Source organism: Spea bombifrons, chromosome 10 (assembly GCF_027358695.1).
Source record: "Spea bombifrons isolate aSpeBom1 chromosome 10, aSpeBom1.2.pri, whole genome shotgun sequence".
NCBI lineage: Eukaryota > Metazoa > Chordata > Amphibia > Anura > Pelobatidae > Spea > Spea bombifrons.
The window spans coordinates 19,346,097-19,369,301 of record NC_071096.1 but is presented as its reverse complement, the minus strand read 5'-3'; the positions used below and the strand labels follow the sequence as shown (position 1 = coordinate 19,369,301).

General features: G+C 44.2%; 1 protein-coding gene across 3 annotated transcripts in view; it reads right to left on the bottom strand.

Annotated features, from left to right (window-relative positions):
* Window positions 1-20,118, bottom strand: part of MACROD1 (mono-ADP ribosylhydrolase 1) — a 362,985-nt gene extending 342,867 nt beyond the window's left edge. Inside the window, exons 1-2 of one of the 3 annotated variants that reach the window (XM_053448688.1) lie at window positions 19,715-20,118; window positions 8,915-9,016 (exon numbers count right to left, since the gene is read on the bottom strand). In XM_053448688.1, coding sequence (XP_053304663.1) covers window positions 8,915-9,016; window positions 19,715-20,078 — 466 coding nt within the window. In that variant the 5' untranslated portion in view covers window positions 20,079-20,118. The remainder of the gene's footprint in view (window positions 1-8,914; window positions 9,017-19,714) is intronic. The other 2 variants (XM_053448690.1, XM_053448689.1) reach the window with 2 other exon arrangements.
* Window positions 20,119-23,205: the final 3,087 nt, after the last annotated feature.

Genomic DNA, 23,205 nt, shown 5'->3' with positions numbered 1-23,205 from the left:
CCAGAATTTGACGTCATATTCTAGCGCCCAACAGCAGTGAAGCAGCGTGCACCGCAGCAGAGCAAGGAGAAAGAGGCTCACCGCAGGACTTCTGGAAGGTAAGTGAACTACAAAGGGAGGGTAGAGTGTGAGAAGGGAGGGAGAAGGGGTAGATTGTGAGAAGGGAGGGGGTGAAATTGTGAGAAGGGAGGGAGGGGGAGGTAGATTGTGAGGAAGATGGTTGTAAGAATATTGAAATAAAGAGTGAGATAATAAATGAATTAGTGTGTGGATGAATTGTGTGAATGAGGGAGAGAATTAATGTGTGGATGAATTGTCTGAATGAGGAAGAGTATGAAATGTGTCGATGAATTGTCTGAATGAGGGAGAGTATGAAATAATGTGTGGATGAATTGCCTGAATGAGGGAGAGAATGAATTAATGTGTGGATGAATTGTCTGAATGAGGGAGAGTATGAATTAATGTGTGGATGAATTGCCTGAATGAGGGAGAGAAAAAATTAATGTGTGGATGAATGGTCTGAATGAGGGAATTAATTTGTGGGAATGCATTAATGAATATGTGTAATTGATTTGTGTGAGTGAGAGAATAAGCAATTATGTGAATGAATTATGTGAAGGAAAGTGTCAATTGGTGGGTGATTGTAAAAGTGTCTGTGTATATCATAGATGTATAATTGATTTGTGGAAAGGCAAAGATGGCACAAGCAGGGTGTTTATGTCCGAAAGATGGTATAGGACGGGCTCTCTGGAGACAAAGTTGACTCATGATGTGCTGTTTGGGGACAAAGATGGCAAGTCTTGTGTGTGTTATCTGGTTGCTGGTCAGGTTCTAAGTGGCAGTGTGGACGCCAGGGCTTGCTTTGGGTGTGCAACCTGTGATCTGTGCCTGTAATTTATGGGGTTTTATCTATACCTTTAATGCAGAGTTGTTATTCAAATTCCAATGTATCTATACCTGCAAAGCTGTGTGTTATTCTGTAGACCCATATCTGATATGCTATGTTTCCATACATTATGTATGTATACCTGCAAGTACAGGGTTTTTATGTCTTATTCAGTTGATCAATATCTGCGGTGCTGTTTCAATGTGTTTATTTGTTCTATCCCCTCACTGCTGAGTTTACATGTGATTTCCAGTTGATCTATACCTGCAAAGCTATGTTTCCATTCATTATTATTATATACCTGCAAATACAATATTTGTCTGATTCTATGCCTTTGGTGCTGAGTTCACATGTGATTTTCAATTGATCTATACAGGCAAAGCTGGGTTTGTGTGTTAATGTGTTGGTCTATCCCTGCTATGCAATGTTTCCATACATTATTTATGTATGTCGTTATGTAGGTTGGTATCTCTTATTCAGTCGATCTATACATGCAAGTGCTGTTTTATGTGTATTTATTTGTATTTGATCTACATATTTTTTGGTGTGTGGAGCAGGTTCCAAGGAAATGCTTGCATAGGGTGCAATTTTATCAATATAAAATGTGTTGGCAGCAGGGTCTAATATTTATATATATTTGACAGTTGGGGCTAATATTAATATATATCGGCAGCAGCGTCTAACATTAAAGAAACTGAGCAGATCAGCTGTTATTTTGAAATCATATTTCAGTCATAGTCTTTGTAATGGGTTCACCAAGAGAGCTGTAGTAACTCCCAGAGATCACCCACATGTATCCTCCTCTTGTCCCCAGAATCACTTCCAGCACCAGCCAGCATGCGCACCTTGGAACCCTGCTATGTGTACCCAATAAGTAGACGCAACTACCTTGAACTGAGTACAGCAGGAATTAACAGTTTATTGTAGTAAAGCATAGACTCATAACCACAGAACTTCATTAACATAAATTAACAGATACATGTATTCAACCCAACCTTTAATCCCCAGTCAGCAATCCTATTGATGGGATTAATTAACCAATGGAGTTCCTGCCTGTTTGGCAGCCAGGCTGGAGCCATCTCTGAGTACCTTGGGCCCCTGTATGACAGCTCATTCTGTCACAGTCTTTACTTCAAATAGATAAGTACGTATTTAGTTAAAAATGCATGTCTAACATATATACCTGTGTGTGTGTGTGTGTGATCTCATGGGCTTCATAGTGTGGCCCAGAATGGCAGAAATAAAACGTGGTCACCCTAGGTCCGCGGTAGTGGAATTCGAAGATGATTTCAAAAGATAGCCGCATACTCTACAGTCTAAGCAAGAAACCGGACGTATGGCAAAATAAATACCGGTAATAAGTCTTTTGGCAGGGAGCCCGCTTGGAAGGGCACGAAAGGCACACAGCCTGCATAGAAGGGTACGAAAGGCACACAGCCCGCATGGAAGGGTACGAAAGGCACACAGCCCGCATGGAAGGGTACGAAAGGCACACAGCCCACATGGAAGGGCACGAAAGGCACACAGCCCGCATGGAAGGGTACGAAAGGCACACAGCCCGCTTGGAAGGGTACGAAAGGCACACAGCCCGCTTGGGAGGACACAAAGCAGGGAATCCACTTGGAAGGACACAAAGCAGGGAATCCACTTGATCAGGACACAAAGCAGGGAATCCACTTGATCAGGACACAAAGCAGGTAACCAGGAAAGGTGCAGGTGCAGAGCCACAGTAGAAAGGTCCACAGACTTCAACACAAAGGCCCTGGCTGAAGGGCAGGGCAGGTTCATAAAGGCAGGGTAATCCAGGTAACAAGGCCCAGCTGGATGTATTGACTAGGGCTCAACCCAGGTAACAAGGCACACCTGATCCTAGAAATGAGTTCTGAGTGCTCCAGAGGGCGGAGGGCAGCCACTAGTGGTAGCAGATTTAAATGCCACAGGTATAAAAAAGCCATGGTTCAGGCAGCGAAAAAGTGGTTCCTGACAGCCTGTATGTGTAATCTCATCAGCCTCATAATGTGTCCCTGAATGGCAGAAATAACCTTAACCAGCCTACTGGAACAGATAATCAGTCCCCAATGTAGCGTATTCAGGAAGCAAGCCAGGTCAGCAACGGTGAATTGGTGCAGATGTAGCGTAGTCAGGAGGCAGGCCGGGTCGGCAACGGTTATTCGATACAGGAGCAGCGTAGCCACGCAGGGTCAGCAACGATTAATAGATACAGGTGAAGTGCTGTCAGGAGGCAAGCCAGGTCAGCAATGGTTAATTGAAGCAAGTGGGGTACCAAGGGTTAATATACAGACGAAGTCAAAATACGAGCTAAGGTCAGAATCGATAAGTAACAGACTGGGGAAGGAAATAGGGAAGTGAACTGGTGCAGGACTCAGGAACATGCAGGGAACAAATGAACAAGAGCGCCGGGCTGCAGGAATAAACTTGACAACTGAGCAAGTAATGTGAGTGGGGTAGGGCCCTATAGAGTCCCAGAACACCTATAAAAATAGGTTGTGGCCCCTTTAAGAGAGTCCCTGCCGGGACCTCGTTTCTGTTTTGCCCCGTATGCCTCACCTGATTTGACCTTTGGCTTGGACTGTGACTATTCTTTGGATCATCCGTTTGTACCCTGCATTGTTTTATCACTGTATGACCTTGGCTTGTCTAACCCTGTTGCCAGCCTCTGTTGCCGTCTAAATAAAACCGAAAAGAGGATGGCGCAGGGACACCAACTTGAAAAACAAATAATACACAATAGTGTAATATGTAAAATAAACAGAAGATAAATGAAATAGGAAGTGGTTGCACTCACAAACAGATTTTTTTAAAAAAAGGCAAAAAAATAAATAAAATATATATATAAAAAATATATTTTTGTGAGCAAGTCCTAAAATTGGCATATTAGCTTAAAACAATTCTCGCATGGAAAGAGTTAAAATACTGGCATATTAAATGACCATGGGGTGTCTACTTTTAAAAAATGTATGATTTGATGGGGTAAATTGAATTGACCGGGTTCAACAATGTCCCAAATAACACGGGGGGAAGGATGGCCACACATCTAATTTCCAATTAGAAAAATGCACACGTACCAAATGTGGCCTTTTAGTTCCCCCAAAAAATGACAAACACATATTGGGGTGTCGTGTGACAGCGGCATAAACCAGGAGCTGTAAATTCATACATAAAGTAGGTGTGGGGGGGAAAAATACACACAAAAAAATACTACTGCAAACTTTGAAAAAATTCTGATGGTAAAATGTGTGCATGCAAAGGGTTAAAATACCAGCATTTAAAATACCCTGGGGTGTCTAGTTTTCAAAAATATATGGCTTTATTGGGCACACTGAAATGGCCCGGCTCCAAGATGTACCAAATAGGGCATGGGCAGTGGATCCCCAAATGCCAAAGTTCAACAATGAAAAATGCGCATGCCCCAAATGTGGCCCTTTTGCCCCCAAACAGCCAGACAAAATCATTCATGTGAGGTATCGCTGTACTCAGGAGATGTTGCTGAACACATATTGGGGTGTTTTGTGATAGTGACATATACGAGAACCTTTTAATTCATACCTGAAGTAAAATGTGTGTGGAAAAACAAATGCAAAATAAATTACTACCATAAAGTTTGACAATGGCTGATGGTAGAATTAGTGCTTTGAAAGGGTTAAAATACTAGCATTTGGAATACCCTGGGCTGTCTAGTTTTCAAAAATATATGACTTGATGGGGTAAATTGCATTGGCTGGCTTCAAATATACCCGAAATGGCACATGGGGGGAAGAATTACCAGATTCGGAAAAAATGGCTTTGAAATAGCAAAACGCTACCTGTACTTATTGCCCCATAATGTGTAGAAAAAAGCAAAAAAACATAAAAACATTGGGTATAAACTCAGGACAAATAGTAGAATCTATTTAACAGGTTTTTTCATTACCTTTTATAGATGAGTAAAAGATTTTTCAACTAAAAGTTAGAAACATTTTTTTCTAAATTTTTCACCATATTTTATACTTTTTTTAATAGTAAATAATATGATACAATCAAAACAATGTCATCTAAAGAAAGCCCTTCTTGTCCTGAAAAAAAAACAATATCTAATGTGTGTGGGTTCAGTAAACGGGAAAGAAGAAAATTACAGCTAAACACGAGCAGCGCAGAAATGTTAAAATGGCCATTGTCACGAAGGGTACAAAAAGTAAAATCAGCCTTTGTCACGAAGGGGTTACGGACCGGGTTTATTTTTTCTTTTTGTACCCTGTGGGACCGAGGCTGTTTTAACACTTTTGCGGTGCTTGTGTTCAGCTGTAATTTTCTCCTTACCCATAAAGTGTACCCACACGTTATATATTGTTTTTTTAGGACAAAATGGGCTTTCTTCAGATACCATTATTTCGATCATATCGTCTTATTTACTATAATAAAAAAAAATAAAACATGGTGAAATTTTGACAAACACATTTTATGACTTTTATTTGAAAAATCTTTTACTAACCTACAAAAGGAAGTAAAACAACTAGCTAAATAGATTCTACTATTTGTCCTGAGTTTAGAAATACCCAATGTTTTTATGTTTTTTTGCTGTTTTTTGGGAGTTATAGGGCAATAAGTAGCGTTTTATGATGTCCAAACCTTTGTTTTCCAAATCTGGTCATTCTGCCTCCATCTCCTCTTTGGAACATCTTTGAAGCCGGTTAACTCAATTTACCCCATCAAACCATATATTTTTGAAAACTAGACATCCCAGGGTATTTCAAATGCTGGTATTTTAACCATTTCCATGCACTAATTATACAACCACACTTTGTCAAACTTTGTAGTAGTAATTTTTTTAAATTATTTTTTCTCACAAATTGTAATTTAGTTATAAATATACAGGTCTCGGTATATGTCACTGTCAAACAACACCCCAATATGTGTTCAGCAACATCTCCTGAGTATGGTGATACCCCACATGGATAGGTTTGTCAGATTGTTTGGCTGGTAAAAGGCTACCTTTGGGACATGCGTAATTCAGGTTTTCAACACAGACTTTTAGCACTTGGTCATTCTGCCTCTATCTCCTCTTTGGAACATCTTTGAAGCTACTTCAATTTACCCCATCAAACCATATTTTTCATAGTTTTTGAAAACTAGACACCCCAAGGTATTTCAAATGCTGGTATGTTAACCCTTTTCATGCATGAGATTCTACCACCAGCCTTTGCCAAAGTTTGTGGTGGGGGTTTTTTCCCCACACAAATTGTACTTCAGGCATGAATTCACAGCTCCTGGTATGCGTCACGATGAAACACCACCCCCAATGTGTGTTCAGCGACATCTCCTGAGTTCAGTGATGCCCCACATACATGGGTTTGTTTGGGATTTAAAATGCCGCATTTGGGGAGTGCGCATTTTCCAACTTGGAATGTTATTGTCCTACTGCCCTCATGTCCTAAGTGGGCCATCTTTGAAGCTGGATAATTCAATTTACCCCATCAAACCATATATTTTTAAAAACAAGACACCCCAAGGTATTTCAAAAGCTGGTATTTTAACCCTTTTATGCATGAGATTCTACCACTTGCCTTTGCCAAAGTTTGTGGTAGTATATTTTTTTTTATTTGTACTTCAGGAATGAATTCATAGCTCCTGGTATGCGTCACTATCAAACAACACCCCATGCGTTCAGCAACATCTGCCGAGTTCAGTGATACCCCACATGCATGGGTTTGTCAGGTTGTTTGGGATTTAAAATGCCACATTTGGGAAGTGCGCTTTTTTCTCCATTTTGGTCAGGCTGTGCCTATGCCCTATCGTTGAGCCCGGCCACTCCAATTTACCCCATCAAACCATTCATTTTTTTATTAAATTAGACACCCCAAGTATTTGAAATGCTTTTATTTTTAAGCTGATTCTATGTCGAGATTTTAGCACTTGCGCAAAATAATAAACTTTATTTTTTATTTTAGTTATTTTATTCTTTTTTGGCCTTTTTTTATTTTTTTTTTACATTTTGGTGGTATTGAATGGTTCCTCTGGTGACCTCACTGCATAATTCTTTTTAAAAGTTAGCACATGTTATTTTTTTTTATATTTTACTAATCACATAGAAAGCTGGGCTCCATTGACTTGCATGGTTGAATGCAGTACCTGTATTCAACCTGCAAATGGAGCCAGATTCTCAGGAGGGTCTGGAGAGACTCTCCTGAAGATTCTTTTCAACTTCATTGTTTTTTGTAATGGGTGCCGCCATCTTGCGAGTGACAGAATCACTCGCAGTGGCGGTTGTGACTGCTCTCCAGAGCGGTCACGACACGTCCTGGGGAGGGTGTTTGGTTTCGCTGAATGCCTGTCACGGAACCGGGTCCATACAGACGACTGTAAAGATCCATAGCGCCCAAAGATGGAGTTCAGGAGGTATTGCGCAGTAGTGGAGTTGGACAGGGCCTGATGCAGGGCGACTGCACTCTCCCAGGTGGGCATCTAGGGTTGAGCAGCCACATACCAGCGCCCTGACATAGCAGCGGAAGATGATGTCCAGAACAAAGCAGAACTAAACGTGGCTGGATGTGGAAATCCGAACTAAACTTGGATCTGACAAAACGAGCAAAACTTGGAGATATCCTGCAGGCACCCTGGAGCAGGCATGAAACATCGCACTAGAATTATGTCAGGGTGCTGCAGACTAGGAGTATGGAAGCTAAGCAAGGAGGACAGAGCAAGGAACAGGGAGACCAAGCAAGGAACATAACCAGACAAGACATACATGATGCAGGGCACAACAAAGGACAGGGAACAAGGCAGGGAACACAGGGGAAGGAGTGAGGAGCCGGAATCCTCAGATGCTTCTCCTTTAAGCAAGGATAGGACTTCTTAACTGGGACATGGGGAGAGGAGAGAGGAACCAGAATCCTCAGATGATTCAGAGAAGGAGGGTAAAGGTACATAAGAGACAGACAAACATGAATACAGGAACTAGCCTAGGACTATGAGATAACAATTGGAGATTCCGTCACATCATATGGCCATAGCATGCTTAGCCCACCACTACGCCAAAGTACTCCAATGACGGTGGGTCCTAGCGCTAAGCCCTGGATACGAAAGTACTGATAAACTAAACATTGAATCCAAACACAGAACCGAGAAAGACAAACCTTTAGACTACAGACTGAGACAAACAGAACAAACGGATGGGACACACCTTATAAAGGAAATAGGAGCTGAAGCAAAGAGCATTCAAAGAATCAGAGGTTCAGGACAGAGCATACGGAAATCCAGAAGTGGACCATAGCAAAACATGGTAACTGAGGCAAGGCAGGGAAAAACAGAGATATGCAGCTCCGCAGCCTGGATGGACCCTGACAATGCCTCATGATTGAGGCGTTTCAGCGACACCATTGAGGTTTAGGAGGTGATCGTTGATCGCTTCCTAAACTATTTTAAAACGGGCATCCGCCGCCATACATTGTATGCCGACATCGAGGCAATGCCGTTTAAGCCGTCTAAGCTTATTTAATTTAATGATGGTTCAGGACCGTCAAAGGTCGTTAAGTGACTGTTTTTCCGTGACGGCCCTGAACCGTTAAAGGTCGCTAAGGGGTTAAGCCGCGTACAAATCAAGTTTATGTTTTTTGTTTCTGTCATCTTTTCCACCAATGCCATCTTGTTCTTTATGTTTATCTTGTATCCTTCTGGTACGATCTTGTGAAGAAATGATAGGTTGTGTTTGACAAGCCAAATTAACATCATGCCCATCCATATTTGTCCCTCCTAATGAGTTTAAGGCGCCCTACCTTAGAAAGGGGACATTTCCAACCCAAAGCCTGCAGTATAGTCAAGGATAACATGCTGCTAGGCCAATGAGGGGGCCTGTGACAAATCAGGTAGATCAGCCCCCCTGATGGCATCCCTGCTATGACTATGGAAATATTTTATGCTCTACATTACTATAAAGTAAGATTTATTTTCACAATATATGGATTCCCTGGCTGCAGAAGAAACATTGACCTTTCCATATGTATATATGGTTATAAGATGTTTATGTGTACTTACTTTTTGCAGCATCTTTCCATGTGGGAATGTCCTTGAGTTTGATAAAATCTTTCATGCCATAATGTTCACGCCTTTTCTTGTTGTTCAAACCCTTCAGGTAACCTGTGTAGAGGAAGTCAACAAATTACAAATAATTTAATTCAGTGGCCCAGTATGATATCATTTTATAAACCTTTAACTCTTTCGCGACCTAAGTATGTCATGAGAAAGCATCCATATAGGACCAGTGATTTACCTGGTACTTCATGGGTAAAGTGTTCCTACATCATCACAATTGTGGCGATTGCGGGGGCACTGCTGGTGCCGTCTACCCAGAATTCCAAAAGTCATGTGCAAAGTCAATCAGGAATTGACTGATGATGATCAGATCACTCCTGAACAAAAACTGACTACACGTGGCAGTTGTCAGAGAAAGAGGGGTATCAAATAAATTACAAAACAGAAATGAATAAAAAGTTTTAATACATTATTACTACCTGATCACATCTACATGCCTAAAAGCATTGAGTTGCTGCCATGTGATTGGCTAATTAGCTATTTGTGTTAACAAGCAATCGAACAGGTGTACCTAAGAAAGTGGCCAGCGAGTGTAGCTTTGTGCTTTCAGGGAATATTTCGTTTATGATGGTCATTTTGATGCTTAGGGGTAATTTACCCCCATAAATCATGATGTGGGCATTCCTGGTTCAAAAGTAAAAAAGGTGCACTCTTTGCATCATTTGATTTGGGGGTGTCTTGTGACTATTTAACGCTCACATACCCCACACGTTATCTATGTGCTCAGGAGAAGTGAAGGATTCATTTTGTTCTTTCCTATCCCAGCATTTAGCACCCATCCCAAAATGTGCCTGACACTTGAAAGTGTAGATATTAAAAAAGAAAAAGATCTGTTTCCCATTAGATTTGTATTTAAAAGTGGGCCACCTAGAATGGTGAGTGGGGTGTCTTTGAAATCCTTAAGTGATGAGCTTTGAGGGAACATATAGTTTGTTGGGGCTGTTTTGGTATTTAGGAGTAGTTTTACCCCCAAATGCATAAGGTATTTGTGACCATGTAACATTGACATAACACACACAAATGGGTATCTATGTGCTTAGCTGTGTTAGTACTTTTATGTGTTTTCTTTCTTATCCAGGTAGCTCAATGTGAAGCACTCATCCAAAAACATGACTGAATTGTGAAATGCTACAGCAAAAAACTCAAACAGCTGTTAGATTTGTGGCTGCAATGAGCCATCTAGAAAGGTAAATGAGGTGTGTCTACAATCTTTAACCCCTTCGTGACAATGGCTTGATTGTATCATATTATTTACTATAAAAAAGTATAAAATTGTTACATACCGGGCAGGGAGCTCCTCCGGGTCCCCTGCTAGGCAAATGCAGCCGCCGCGAAGAAGGGGGAGACCCCCCGCTTCGGACCAGCAGCCGCTGCAAAGAAGGGGGAGACCCCCCACCTCTGCACGGCAACCACAGCCGCCACAAAGGACACCTCCCGCCTCTGCACAGTAGCCACAGCCGCCGCTAAGAAGGGGGAGACCTCCCGCCTCTGCACAGCAGCAGCCGCCGCCGCGACGGCAAGGGAGACCTCCCGCCTCCACACTGAGATCCCGGCAGCCGCAGTCGGGAGACTGGTTCTGCTCCGGTGTCCGGACTTGCTCCTCTTCACGCCTAGTGGCGCCGTCGGAAACTGCATCGCCTTATGCTGGGAGGTTACGAATACGTCACACGCAAGATGGCCGCAGAGGAAGTGACGTAACGGCACTTTGAATATTTGGCGGGAAACCTCTAATTAGTACCAGAACTCCTGTGCCTATTTAAGAGACTCTGAAACTTACAGCCATTGCCTTCTGATGGTCGTGCCTATCTTGGTAGTGCCTATCTCAGTACGCGTTCCTATTGTTCTCCTGTTATTTATTGACCCCGGCTTATCCCACAACGTTCCTGTTCTCTGGTCTCCTGACCTCGGCTTATCCCACGACGTTCCTGTTCTCTGGTATCCTGACTTCGGCTTTTCCAACGACGTTCCTGTTCTCCGGTATCCCGACCTCGGCTCTCTGGACCATCCCTTACCAGTCCTACCTGACTTCGGTGTCTCCTTCCTACGCTGTGTCGTGACAAAAATATGGTAAAAAAAATTTAGAAAAAATGACTTTTTCTAACCTTTACTTGAAAAATATTTTACTCATCTATAAAATGATGAAAAAAACTGCTAAATAGATTATACTAATTGTCCTAATTTTAGAAATACCCAATGTTTTTATGTTATTTTGCTTTTTTATGCACGTTACAGGGCAATAAGTGCAAGTAGCGTTTTGCTATTTCGAAACCATTTTTTCCAAATCTGTTAATTCTTCCCCCATGTGCTATTTGAGGTATCTTTGAAGCCGACCAAAGCAATTTACTCCATATATTTTTGAAAACTAGACACCCCAGGGCAATTCAAATGCTAGTATTTTAACCCTTTCCATGCACTAATTCTACCGCCGGTCTTTATCAAACTTTGTGGTAGTAATTTTTTTGCTTATTTTTTTTCCACACACATTTTACTTCAGCTATGAATTATCAGGTCCTGGTATATGTCACTGTCATAAAACATCCCAATATGTGTTCAGCAACGTTTTCTGAGTACAGTTATACCCCACATGAATGGGTTTGCTTGGCTGTTTGGGGCAAAAGGGCCACATTTGGGGCATGCGTATTTTTCAACATTAAACTTTGACATTTGGTGATCCACTGCCCATGTCCTATTTGGTACATATTTGAGCTTGGCCATTTTAGTGTGCCCTATAAAACCATATATTTTTGAAAACTAGACACCCCAGGTTATTTCAAATGCTTGTATTTTTTTGAATTCTTCTCCTAAACCCTTTACAAGATGAACCAACATTGTAAAAATTGCACACATCAGCATATTGTGTTCTTCACTTTGCTTCCATTGAAGAGGCAAATACTGTACTAGGCATCCAACAAAAGGTTGGATCTGGATGTTGACCCTCTCGATAACGCAGGATAACACATGCAGGACTTGCATCTGCTCCCCACACACGTACTTTAGGTATGAATTTACAGCTCCTGGTCACACAACACCCCAACATGTGTTCAGCAACATCTCCTGAGTACAGTGATACCCCTCATGCATGTCGGGTTTTTGGAGGGCTAAAAGGCCACATTTAGGACATGTGCATTTTTTCAAATTGGAAATTAGACGTGTGGTCATCCTTCCCCAGGTGTTAATTGGGACATCATACATTTTTTTTTAAAGTAGACACCCCATGGACATTTAACATGCCAGTATTTTAACTTTTTCAATGTGAGAATTGTTTAAAGCTAAAGTGCCAATTTTAGGACTTGCTCATAAAAATATTTTTTTGCCTTTTTTTTATTTTTACATTTTTTTGGAACTTAAAGGTTCCCCTGATGGTGACACCAGCAGGAAATAATTATTTTTTTTTTTTTGTCAATTCTCCGTTTATTGAAACATGCACAGCAATAAAACACAAAGAGAAAACAGACTCATATTACATTGTGCAAGGATATACAAGATAAGTGTAAAATAACACAGCGTGGGCGATCCACAGTTACATACACAGGGTACTAATACAAAAGCGGTGAAGGATCGCTCGAGCAACGCATACCAGAGTCACACATGGACCGAAAGTATACGAAAGGCACAGGAGGAAATCAGGAGAATAAGGAGCGACAATAGAAACCATTACAATGTATGGAACATCCAACACATAACAAAGAACAGAAAGAGACCCTGAGTCTCACCACCCATAAAAACTGCAAAGAGAAGTCTATCATCATATAGCCTAGCCAGGCAAGGATAACAAGGGTCGAAAAGCAAGAAGGACCGGAGCATTCGTGAAGGCTACACAAGGCCAATGGCCATGGGACGAAGCGAGTACATAAAGGATATCCAAGGGTACCATTTGAGGCCGTGTTTATACTCCCTCCCCTGCGAAGCCGCTACCAGCTCCTCCATCTGATAGATGAAATTAACCCTGGAGATCCAGGCATCGATAGGAGGGGAACCCGGCCTCTTCCAAAACCTGGGGATTACAGACTTCGCAGCCTGAATCAGGTGAATAGTAAGAGACCTTTTATAGGAGCCGAAGGAAACCTGGGTATGGAGAAATAGCAGGGATTGGGGCGACGCAACAAAATCTGGGTCAGACACCTCAACAATCACCCTAGCAACAGCCTCCCAGAACGGCCGAATGTCCCTACACTCCCACCACAGGTGAAGAAAGGAGCCCTCTGCCACCGCACACCTCCAGCATAGGGGAGAGACCCGAGGTAGGTAATGGTGTAATTCCAGGGGCACCTTGTACCAACGGGACAATAGCTTAAAGGCAGTTTCCTGGACCCTAGAGGAGAGGACACCTTTATGGATAAGCAGAAAGATCTTGTCCCAGTCATCATCAGTAAACTGGACAGAGAGGTCTCTCTCCCATAGGCAGAGGTAGTACGGCTTCGAGGTGCAGTGCGCGTCCACCACCAGTGCATATAAGTGGGAAAGCAGATGCGCCGGCTCTGTGGGGAGAACACACAACTGCTCGAAATTGGACAAGGCCCTGGTAAGTGAGGCGTCAGGAAGGAGAGAGGAAATGAAATGTTTCAAGCGGTGGTGCAAAAACATGGACCGGAATGGGGGGGGAGCCTGGTCCACCAGAGCCGTGATGGGCCTGAACTCACAGCCCTGCAGGAGATGGCAGACTCGAACAATGTCCGTCGCTAGCCGAGGGAAAGAACCAGCCAAACCACGACGGAGGTCGAGGGGGAGAAGTGGATTGTGTGTGAGAGGAAGGAGGGGGCAAGGAGCAGAGGTGAGTAACCGACGGCGCGAAAGGCGACCGACAACGCGCAAAGTGGCCGAAACCGTGGGGTGCGAAGGCACCAGTAAATGACGAAGCCGGTCCGGTAACCATGGAACCGCCGAAATACGATGCGCTAAAAACGAATCCTCCAAAGGTAGCCACAGCTTCGGAACCCCTAGGGACCACTCCACAACACGGCGCAGATGAGACGCCAACCAATACCACTCCACATTAGGGACCCCCAAACCCCCCCGGAGCTTGGGCCGGACCAGATACAGAAACGCGAGCCGAGGAGAGCGATCCCCCCAAATGAATTTGCGAAACACCCTATGACAGGCCTTGAAATACGTTTTGGGGAGGAAGATGGGCAAACACTGCAAAAGGTATAAGAACCTGGGGAGGATATTCATTTTAATTACCCCTATGCGACCGAACCAGGATATGTGTGGGACAGCCCACCTACGAAGATCGTCGCGAACCACGGAGAGCAGGGGATCAAAATTCAAGGACTTAAGTTGTGAAAGGTCCGCCGAAATCCAGAGACCCAGGTACTTGATGGCCTTATCCTGCCAACGAAAGGGAAAGGTCCGCGCCAGAGCGTCTCGAATAGACGGGGACAGATTAATTCCTAACAGTTCCGATTTTCGCAAATTAATAACATAGTTAGAAAGGCCCGAGAAGACCTGGAGCTCCTCAAGAACGTGCGGGAGGGAGGTGGAGGGCTGCGTGACCATACAAAGCATGTCATCAGCATAAATGGCAAGCTTATGCGTATGGTCAGCAATGCGGATACCAGAGATGTCATTGCGACCCCGAAGAGCAGAGGCAAGGGGCTCCATAACCAGGACGAACAGCAACGGGGAAAGGGGGCAGCCCTGACGGGTACCATTGTGAATGTGGAAACATGAGGACAAAATGCCATTCACCTTAACTTGTGCAGAGGGATTGGAATACAGGGCACTGACAAGGTTGAAAAATTGACCCTGAAGACCAATTGAAGACAACGTCTGAAACATAAAGGGCCAGGCCACCCTGTCAAACGCCTTCTCGGCGTCCAGGGACAACAAAACCAACGGAATGTCATGGCGGGTCGCATGCGCAATCAGATTGAGCACCCTGATAGTATTGTCCCTGGCCTCCCTCCCAGGAACAAACCCAACCTGGTCTCTATGGACCAGGGTGGGAACGTAAGGGGAGAGACGCATCGCCATCACCTTAGCCAGGAGTTTAAGATCCGTATTGATCAAGGAAATGGGACGATAGTTAGAACAAAGATCCGCATCCCTCCCAGGCTTGGGAATAACCACTATATGAGCCAAATTGGTCTGGGGATCCAGCGACTGACCCTCCGCTAGAGAGTTGAAGAATTTAGTCATATGGGGGCCCAACACTGGAAAGAAACGACTGTAATAGCCAGTGGTCGGGCCATCTGGGCCCGGGCTCTTACCCTTTGGAGAAGCCTTCAGGGCAAGGCTAATCTCCTCACTAGAAATCGGAGAGTTCAGGGACTCAATGACGGAGTCCTCCAAACGTAGAGGGAAATGTGCAGCCAGATAATCCTGAATAGAGGGGCGGGGATGCTGATCTGAGGGGGTCGCGGGAGGTAAATTGTAAAGAGCCGAATAAAACTCATGAAAACGGTGAGCAATCTCCGAAGACTCATGACATAGGGTGCCCCTACCGTTCCTAATTCTGGGAATGTAAGAAGAGGAAGATTGCGCCCGGAGGGCCCGAGCCAAAAGCTTCCCCGGCTTGTCCCCTAATTCATAGAAGTGCTTCCTGGCCAGCAGGAAAGAGCGTTTCGTTCTAGCGTCCAGTAGGGAGGCCAGTCGGGAGCGAAGGGTATGAAGTTGCGGGAGAAGGCCAGGGGACAAAGAGGCCTTGTGAGATTGCTCCAACCTATGTATCTGGTTAGTCAACGACAAAACCTCGGCCAACCGCAACCTCTTGAGGGTGGCCCCCAACTGTATAAGGTGACCCCTCATGACGGCCTTATGGGCCTCCCAGACGGTAGGAAAGGGAATACTATCCGTAGCGTTGTCAGTAAAATAATGCTTGAGATGGTCGGAGAGATCCGACAAATGCGTGGGGTTATCTAAAAGGTTCTCATTCAACCTCCAAGTCCAGGGCTTAAAGCGCGGCCGCGACAGCGAGAGTGTGACATGAATCGCGGCATGGTCACTAAAAGAACAAATGTCAATACGTGAGGAGCGAAGGTGCAAGAGGTGATGGTGCGAGAGAAATAACATGTCAATACGTGTATACCTGTTGTGAGGAGGGGAAAAAAATGTGTAGTCCCTATCAGAGGGATGTTGAGACCTCCAGACATCCACCAACTGATTTAAATGGAGAGCACGGCGTACTTTTTTAATGTGCCTAAAAGGAATGTGAGAGAATTGGGCAGAGGAGTCCTTGAGGGGGTCTAAAATCATATTGAAGTCTCCCCCAAAAAGGGACAAACCCTCCTGGAAGTCACCCAACTTCGACAAAATGTTACACAGAAAGGCCGGTTGGTTGCGATTCGGCGAGTATATATTAGCCAACGTAACCTTTTGCTTGCCAATAAAGCCTTTAACAAAGAGGGCCCTGCCCTCCGAGTCTCTCCATACGTCTAGGGGCTGAAAGGAGAGGAGTTTGTGAAGAACAATGGCAACCCCTTTAGTTTTAGAATCCGGCGAACTAGAAAAGAACACCTGGGAAAAACGCCGATCAGTAAGTTTAAATTCTTTAGTGGATATGAAATGGGTCTCTTGAAGAAACGCAATATGGGAACGAAAGGAGTGAAGCGTATGTAATAATTTCGACCTTTGCTGCGGCTTATTAAGGCCCCTCACATTAAGTGAGGTGATTTTAATGCAATCAGGGATAGACATCGATAGCAATTATCGCAGGATATGTAATGTAAAATAAAACAACCTGGCGGTGAGATAACAGGGAAAAGAAAACAAAAAACAAAACAAAACCCAAACAAAAACATAAAGAGCCCAAGGTATGCCCAGGGAAAGCAACCCAAGACTCCGGATGCCTAGGCATCAAATAGTGAGCCCAAGGACCTAACGGTAGGTCATGAACCAATACCCCACCTCCCACAGGAAGGGGAGCAGGTTGACTCCACGGGGGGAACAGGAGGAAAACACCTGACATATCGGACGAGACAGGAGCCAGGTGAAGCGACCTGGCCCAGCACGGGTCGCATGGGAGCCGACAGGGCCCCCAACACAGGAGAAAGGGTCGAGCATACAAATATAACCACACAACACACAAAAGCAAGGCTGCCCAGATACCCCCCCACCCCCAAAACCTGAACAGCGCATCATCAGTGCGTCGGTCGGAAAGTCCACGGGCAACGTCAGCCGAGGAGGCCCGAGAGGCCGGTCAGAGTATCAGACGCTGGAAAACATCACCCGCAAATCCGAACCGACGACTCCGGGAAAGTGGAACGCTGACGACGGCCATCAGGAAGCGCTGTTGGCAGGAGGAAGACCGGGAGGGCACATGGTCCGACGGGAAAAAAAAAAGGTGTAGAGCAGAACGAATAAAACAAAAGTTCAGTCCGCATGTGTGTCTTGAGAAAGTGCATCATCTCTGCCTCGGTGTCTCTTCTTACGCTGGCGACGAGGAGACCATGCTTTGGTAGGATCCGAGAGATTCGCCGGCGGTTGGTAGGAGTATTCCCACGCAGGTATATCACATGGAGGCAGGCCCAGTGAATCCGTGAAGTGAGGCACATCCTCCGGTTGGCGTATGATGTGGGTAGCGCTGCCCCTTCTAACAATGAGGGCGAACGGAAAGCCCCATTGATAGGGGATGTTCGCCTCGCGGAGAGCCCGGGTGATCGGCTGCAACGATCTCCGAATTTGTAGAGTCGCAGGAGACAGGTCCTGAAACACTGCAATGGTGCAGGAGTCCCACGTGAAGGTAGGCCGAGAGCGAAAGGCCCGCATAACTTCCTCCTTGAGAGGATAATCCTGGACGCAGCAAATTACATCCCTCGGGGGGAGAGAGCCAGACGGTTTTTGACGCAGAGCCCTATGGACTCTGTCAAAGCGGATAGGCGAGTCGGCAGCCCTATTAAGGGCTTTGTTGAAAATAGCCGTGAGCGTGGCCGGTAGATCCTCGTGGACAACCGTCTCCGGGAGGCCGCGGATCCTGATATTGTTACGCCTGCTCCTGTTATCGAGGTCATCAATCTTCCTTGTGAGTTGTTGTATAACCCTCGATTGCTCCAGGAGTTGAGAGGACAGCGAGTCCACCGTGTCGAATACGCGAGGTTGGTCTGCCTCCAAGGCCGCAACCCTGTCGCCAACGTGTCGGATGTCCGCCTGTATGGCGGTTAAACTGGAACTGATGCCTTGCGTAGCGCGGTCCACAATATCGGCAATATCTTGCTTAGTAGGTAGTAAGTCCAATTTATCCTGCCAGGTGCCGAGCTGAGGTTCTGGAGAGGACCGCCGAGCGACCGAGACGGCCTCGTCCGCCACATCACTGGCTGGAGAAGATGGCGGCCTAGAGCCGGAATCGCGGGAATCCTGGTCGGGCGGAGGACGAAAAAAAGAACGCATCGAGGTAAGAGACCCCTTGTCTTTAGACCCCGACGGTTTCGGGGTGCCGGGGACCCTGCCATGCTTGCCCATGCCTGACGAAAACGCGTGAAATAAGCTAAATACGGGCCAGGTGCGACAGAGCTCCGAGCTCAAGCAGCCATGTTGGTAGCCAGTCAGCCACGCCCCCCCGGAAATAATTTTTACATTTAACAAATTTTTTTTTTCCAACTACCGGTATTTTTTATTTTATTTATTTACTAATCTCCGGAGCAGTCACGGCGCGTCCTGGGGTGGGTGTTCGGCGTCCCTGAATGCCTCGTGATCCAGGCATTTCAGCGACACCGTTGAAGTTTAGAAGGTGATAAACTCTTTTAAAAGAGCGTCCTCCGCCATACAGCGTACGGCGGACGTTGACGCCCCGAGGAGCCCCTTGATGCCGGTCGTGATGTTGCTGAATGCCTCGACTTTGAGGCATTATAGCAACACTGTTTGGGTGCAGAAAGCGATCTACCCGTTTGAACTCATAACGGTCCAGGCACGTCAATCGTCGCTAACCCTTTGTTTTCAGGTGACGTGTGCCCGGACCGTCAATTGTCGTTAAGGGAAGTGTTTTTAGCCATATAAAGTTTTATGGGGTTAACACTGAACATACTGTCTGAAAAATATACCATACCAATGCATGTGGGGCATTGCTGTACTCAATTTGAATACAAATCATAAGTTGTTTCTGTCTGTATCATGGCAATGTATAATTACCTTGGCAGTGTACAATTTTTAGAACCAACAACTGGTAATCACGCCATCAACAGCATCATAAGTCATGCAACTGCTCTTTGTTTTATTAACCCCCTCCACCAGCCCCATAGAGGTCGACACAGCAAAAACAGTGCAAACCTAGATCTAAACATGCAGATTATGTAATTGCAAAATCCAGCATCGATGGATCAGTGGGAAAAAGCCGATAAGATACGCTTATTTCACCAATGTGCTTGCCAATGTTGTAAAATCACATGCAGGCAAACCCACTTTCCCAGTGGCACAGCGGGCCCAAACATGGGCATGGTCACCTGCTCACTGCTATGGTCCATTCAAGTGTTAAGGATCAAAAACACTAACTGCACCCTCTAGTTACCAAGTCAATAAAATAAAAAAAAAATACAACAGAAATTTAAGAAGCCTTCAGATTATATGGCAATAACCTATCATTGCATGCTTTGTGTTATGTAGTAATTGTGTTATCTAGAAAAAAAAATGAGAATTTGTTTGCATGGGTAATTCTTTCTGGCAGGTGTTCAACAATACTGGGAGTAGTTTTTCCAATACTGCATTATTAACATACACAAAGTTGCAGAAAACGTTTAAAAGGAACTTTCAGCGGGTAAATATGTCAAGTACATATTAGAATGTAGACCTAGAGTAAATTATTCATGCTCTCACTTTTTGCTTCCTTCCAGCTGGTGGAGGGGGAGTTCAGATCAACTTTCCCACTAGTAGCCATATGCCGTCTGAGCAAATAAGGCGGGAAAAAGATGGAAGTAGCGAGCTTGTTGAGCAACAACGGTTTCAGAGCGAAAGAAAGCACAGACTGGGCGTGATCAGTGAGGAACCAATAGCACTGCACCCGGTGTCCGGTCGAAAAGTTGAGTTGTCGGCAGACGATAAAATCGGCCTCGTAACCTCGATTAGTGGAGTTAGCAGGTGACAGATGCGATCCGCCAAACGGACATCGAGCAGCTTCTAACAGCGGTGCTCGTGCAAATGACAGTACACCGAACGTACGGCGGAGCAACATAGAGATCATCAGAATGCGTTATATTTAGACAGACTGTAAGACGAGGAGGCGTGGGCTTTCCGACACATAAAATTAACTCGCGCACTCGGTCTTCCTTATATGTGCCTATTCGCCACTGATAAGAACAACCGTTGTGCTGAGGCTTGGAACGCATGTGCGCTTCAAACCTCGAAGTCACAGGTGCACATATATAAATACCAACGTTTATATTGCCGCTGTGAAGTAACAGCTGGCGCGTCTAATTTAGCCATATTTTTTAATCTATGTTTTAAGGATGTAATGCATATACATAATCTCGATTAAGAGATCGTTTCCCCTTTTCTACATATACTTTACCTGGTTAACGTACACCTGCTTTTCATATTGGTCAACATTAAGATGTGGTTAAAGTTAGTAAGGTTTTTTTTTCGCTGAGGGAGTTCCAAGAAGGACTGTGTTGAGGCTGCCTAACGTAATGTCCATTGCCCAACTAGGGCTGTGATCTGCAGAAATTGTGATCAGAAAAACTTAAACAGTTACATTTTTAATTAAAAAGATATAAATTGACCTTAGTGTCATTCAGGGGTATCGTATAGTTACAAGAGATATCCTGGGTATGGAAATCATGGGTTAGCTTAGCATTAGTGCCACCTGGGTGCAATATTTCTTTGCCACTACCTAACACACTAACACCATACACTTATACATCTTCCTGAAGCACACATTCTAATACTATATACTTATACACACTAACTCTAAAAACGTACACATACATACACACTTACTCCCTAGTCCCTACCCTCTTATGTGCCATTACAGAGCGGAAAAAGTTTTAAATAAAGTATTGATATATATATTTCTTCTGTTTTGCACTTCATCTTTTGCGCTTGCACACGTCACAATGTTCAGCGCTCCCTTGCAGCCAAGCAGGGGACTCAGATTCCCAGATGGTGGCCCTGGTAAGTGCGACCCCCTTGTCTTTCAAAACCCTAGGAAGCGATTTCTAGTAGTCATGGCTACCAGGGTTTGTTCAGCCCTGGCTTGAGATGGTTTTATGACATAAATTATGTGCATGGATGGATGAGGGGAGCCTGTGACCAGAGGACAATGCCCCCGTGCAGGGTGACACTACTGAAGGGAATGCAAGAGAAAGTTAAGAGACCTACTCCATTGTGAGATTATTATTTACATGTTTTTTTCCCTTTGTAGAAATTTCCAGTTAAAGCTAAAATAACAATAACATACTATTCAACACCTTAACCCCTTAACGTCCATTGACGAGTCAGGTACGTGACGAAAAAACGGTCCCTTCACGACCTATGACGTGCCAAGTCATTTCATTAAGCGATCACTTTCTTTGCTTAACCCCTTGACTGCTAACGACGGCATGGTGCCGTCGCTAGCAGTCCCAGTCAGGTGCTAACGACGGCACCATGCCGTCGCTAGCACTCTCCTACCTTGATGGGGGTCTGTGGACCGCCATTACCACCTACCCCGGCGATCTGCCCCTCATTTTGAAGGGCATCACTGGGACCACCCGATCCGGCCGGTGACGTCGCGCGTAATGACGCGATGACGTCACTGCGCAACTTTATTGAAAACTGACAATTGTCAGTTTTCACGGTATGGGGGCATGCTGCTTAGATGCCTGTATCTCAGGCATCTGAGCAGCTACAGACCCCCAACATATACCGTTGGAAAGGTAATCGCCTCCAAAAAAAGAATAAAAAATATTATGTTAAAAAAATAAAAATGTACAAAAAAAGTAAAAAAAATGATTTGGGGGTCTCTAAAGGCAGATAAATAAAGATCAAAATTGCCTAGAGACCCCCAAATTAAATTATCTAAACATAAACTGGTTTAACTTTAAAAAAAAAAAAAGTTTAAGTATTCTAGCTAAATGATCACTGTGGTAGCCAATGTTACCACAGTGATCATACAGCTATAAAAAGTCACATTCCCTTTTTAAAAATGGCCGATACTAAATTTTAACCCCATGATCCCTTTGATCATGGGGTTAAATTTAGCCAATGGTAGAGGAAGGCAATTTTTGAAATCCAGATGAACTGCAAAAATCAGCCGTATAGCCTGTAGTACGTAAGTTAACCATGTCATCCCTGGAGCCCCTTGCATTTTTACTGCAAAACTTATTTTTGCTGTAAAAGTGATTTTTTTCTCCCTTTACGATCATCTCTTTGGGATTGTAAGGGGAAAGAATGGTGTGTGTGCTTCTGCGAGTGAATGTATGGAAAGTATGGTGTGTGCTTCTGCGAGTGAATGGAGATATGAAAAGCGTGTGAATGGTCAGTAATTAGGGTTGAAGCCTTGACGTGGCATTACTGCTCACGTAAGAAGTTAAATTATGGCACAAAAAGTACATATTTTCAAAAACTACACCCCTCGGCGCATCAAATGAGGGGCTGCGTGTGTTTCTAGGACAAGCCTGGAGTGCGCAAGACACAAATGAACATGTCGCTATGGTTAGAAAAAACATATTTTCTAGCCAAAGCGACATATTCCATCATTATCTGTGAACTTAACTTTTGTCCTAGAAATACATGTAACCCTCATTTGAAGCTCCAAGGGGTGTAGTTTCTTGAAATGTGTACTTTATGTACCCTAATTTAACTTCCCAGATGTCTAGACCACCTTAACTTCAGATATGGCAGATTGGAGAATCTTGTTAAAAAATTGTCTTAAAACATTTAGGGGTGATGGCTGCATTTAGACAGCTCTAGACAGCTGGGAAGTTAAATTATGGTACATAAAGTATATATTTTCAGAAACTACACCCCTTGGCGCATCAAATGAGGGGCTGCATGTGTTTCTAGGACAAACTTGGAGTGCGGAAGACATAAATGAACTTGTCGCTTTTAATTTTATTTATTTTTTATTTTTATTTGTGTGATATTCACTTATTTGTTGTGCAAGTCAGATTTGTGATACAAATACAAATAAGACCTCATTTGCTGCGGCTGGGGGTGTAGTTTCTAAAAATATATAGTTTTGTTGGCATATTTTAACATCCCGGGCAGCTAGAGCTGTTTAATTGATGCAGCCATGCATTCAATTTTAAAGATGAATTTTGTGATAGTCTAATAAATTTAACTTTTAGCAATAAAATATTAGAAAAACACAGTCTACTGTTCTCAATGTC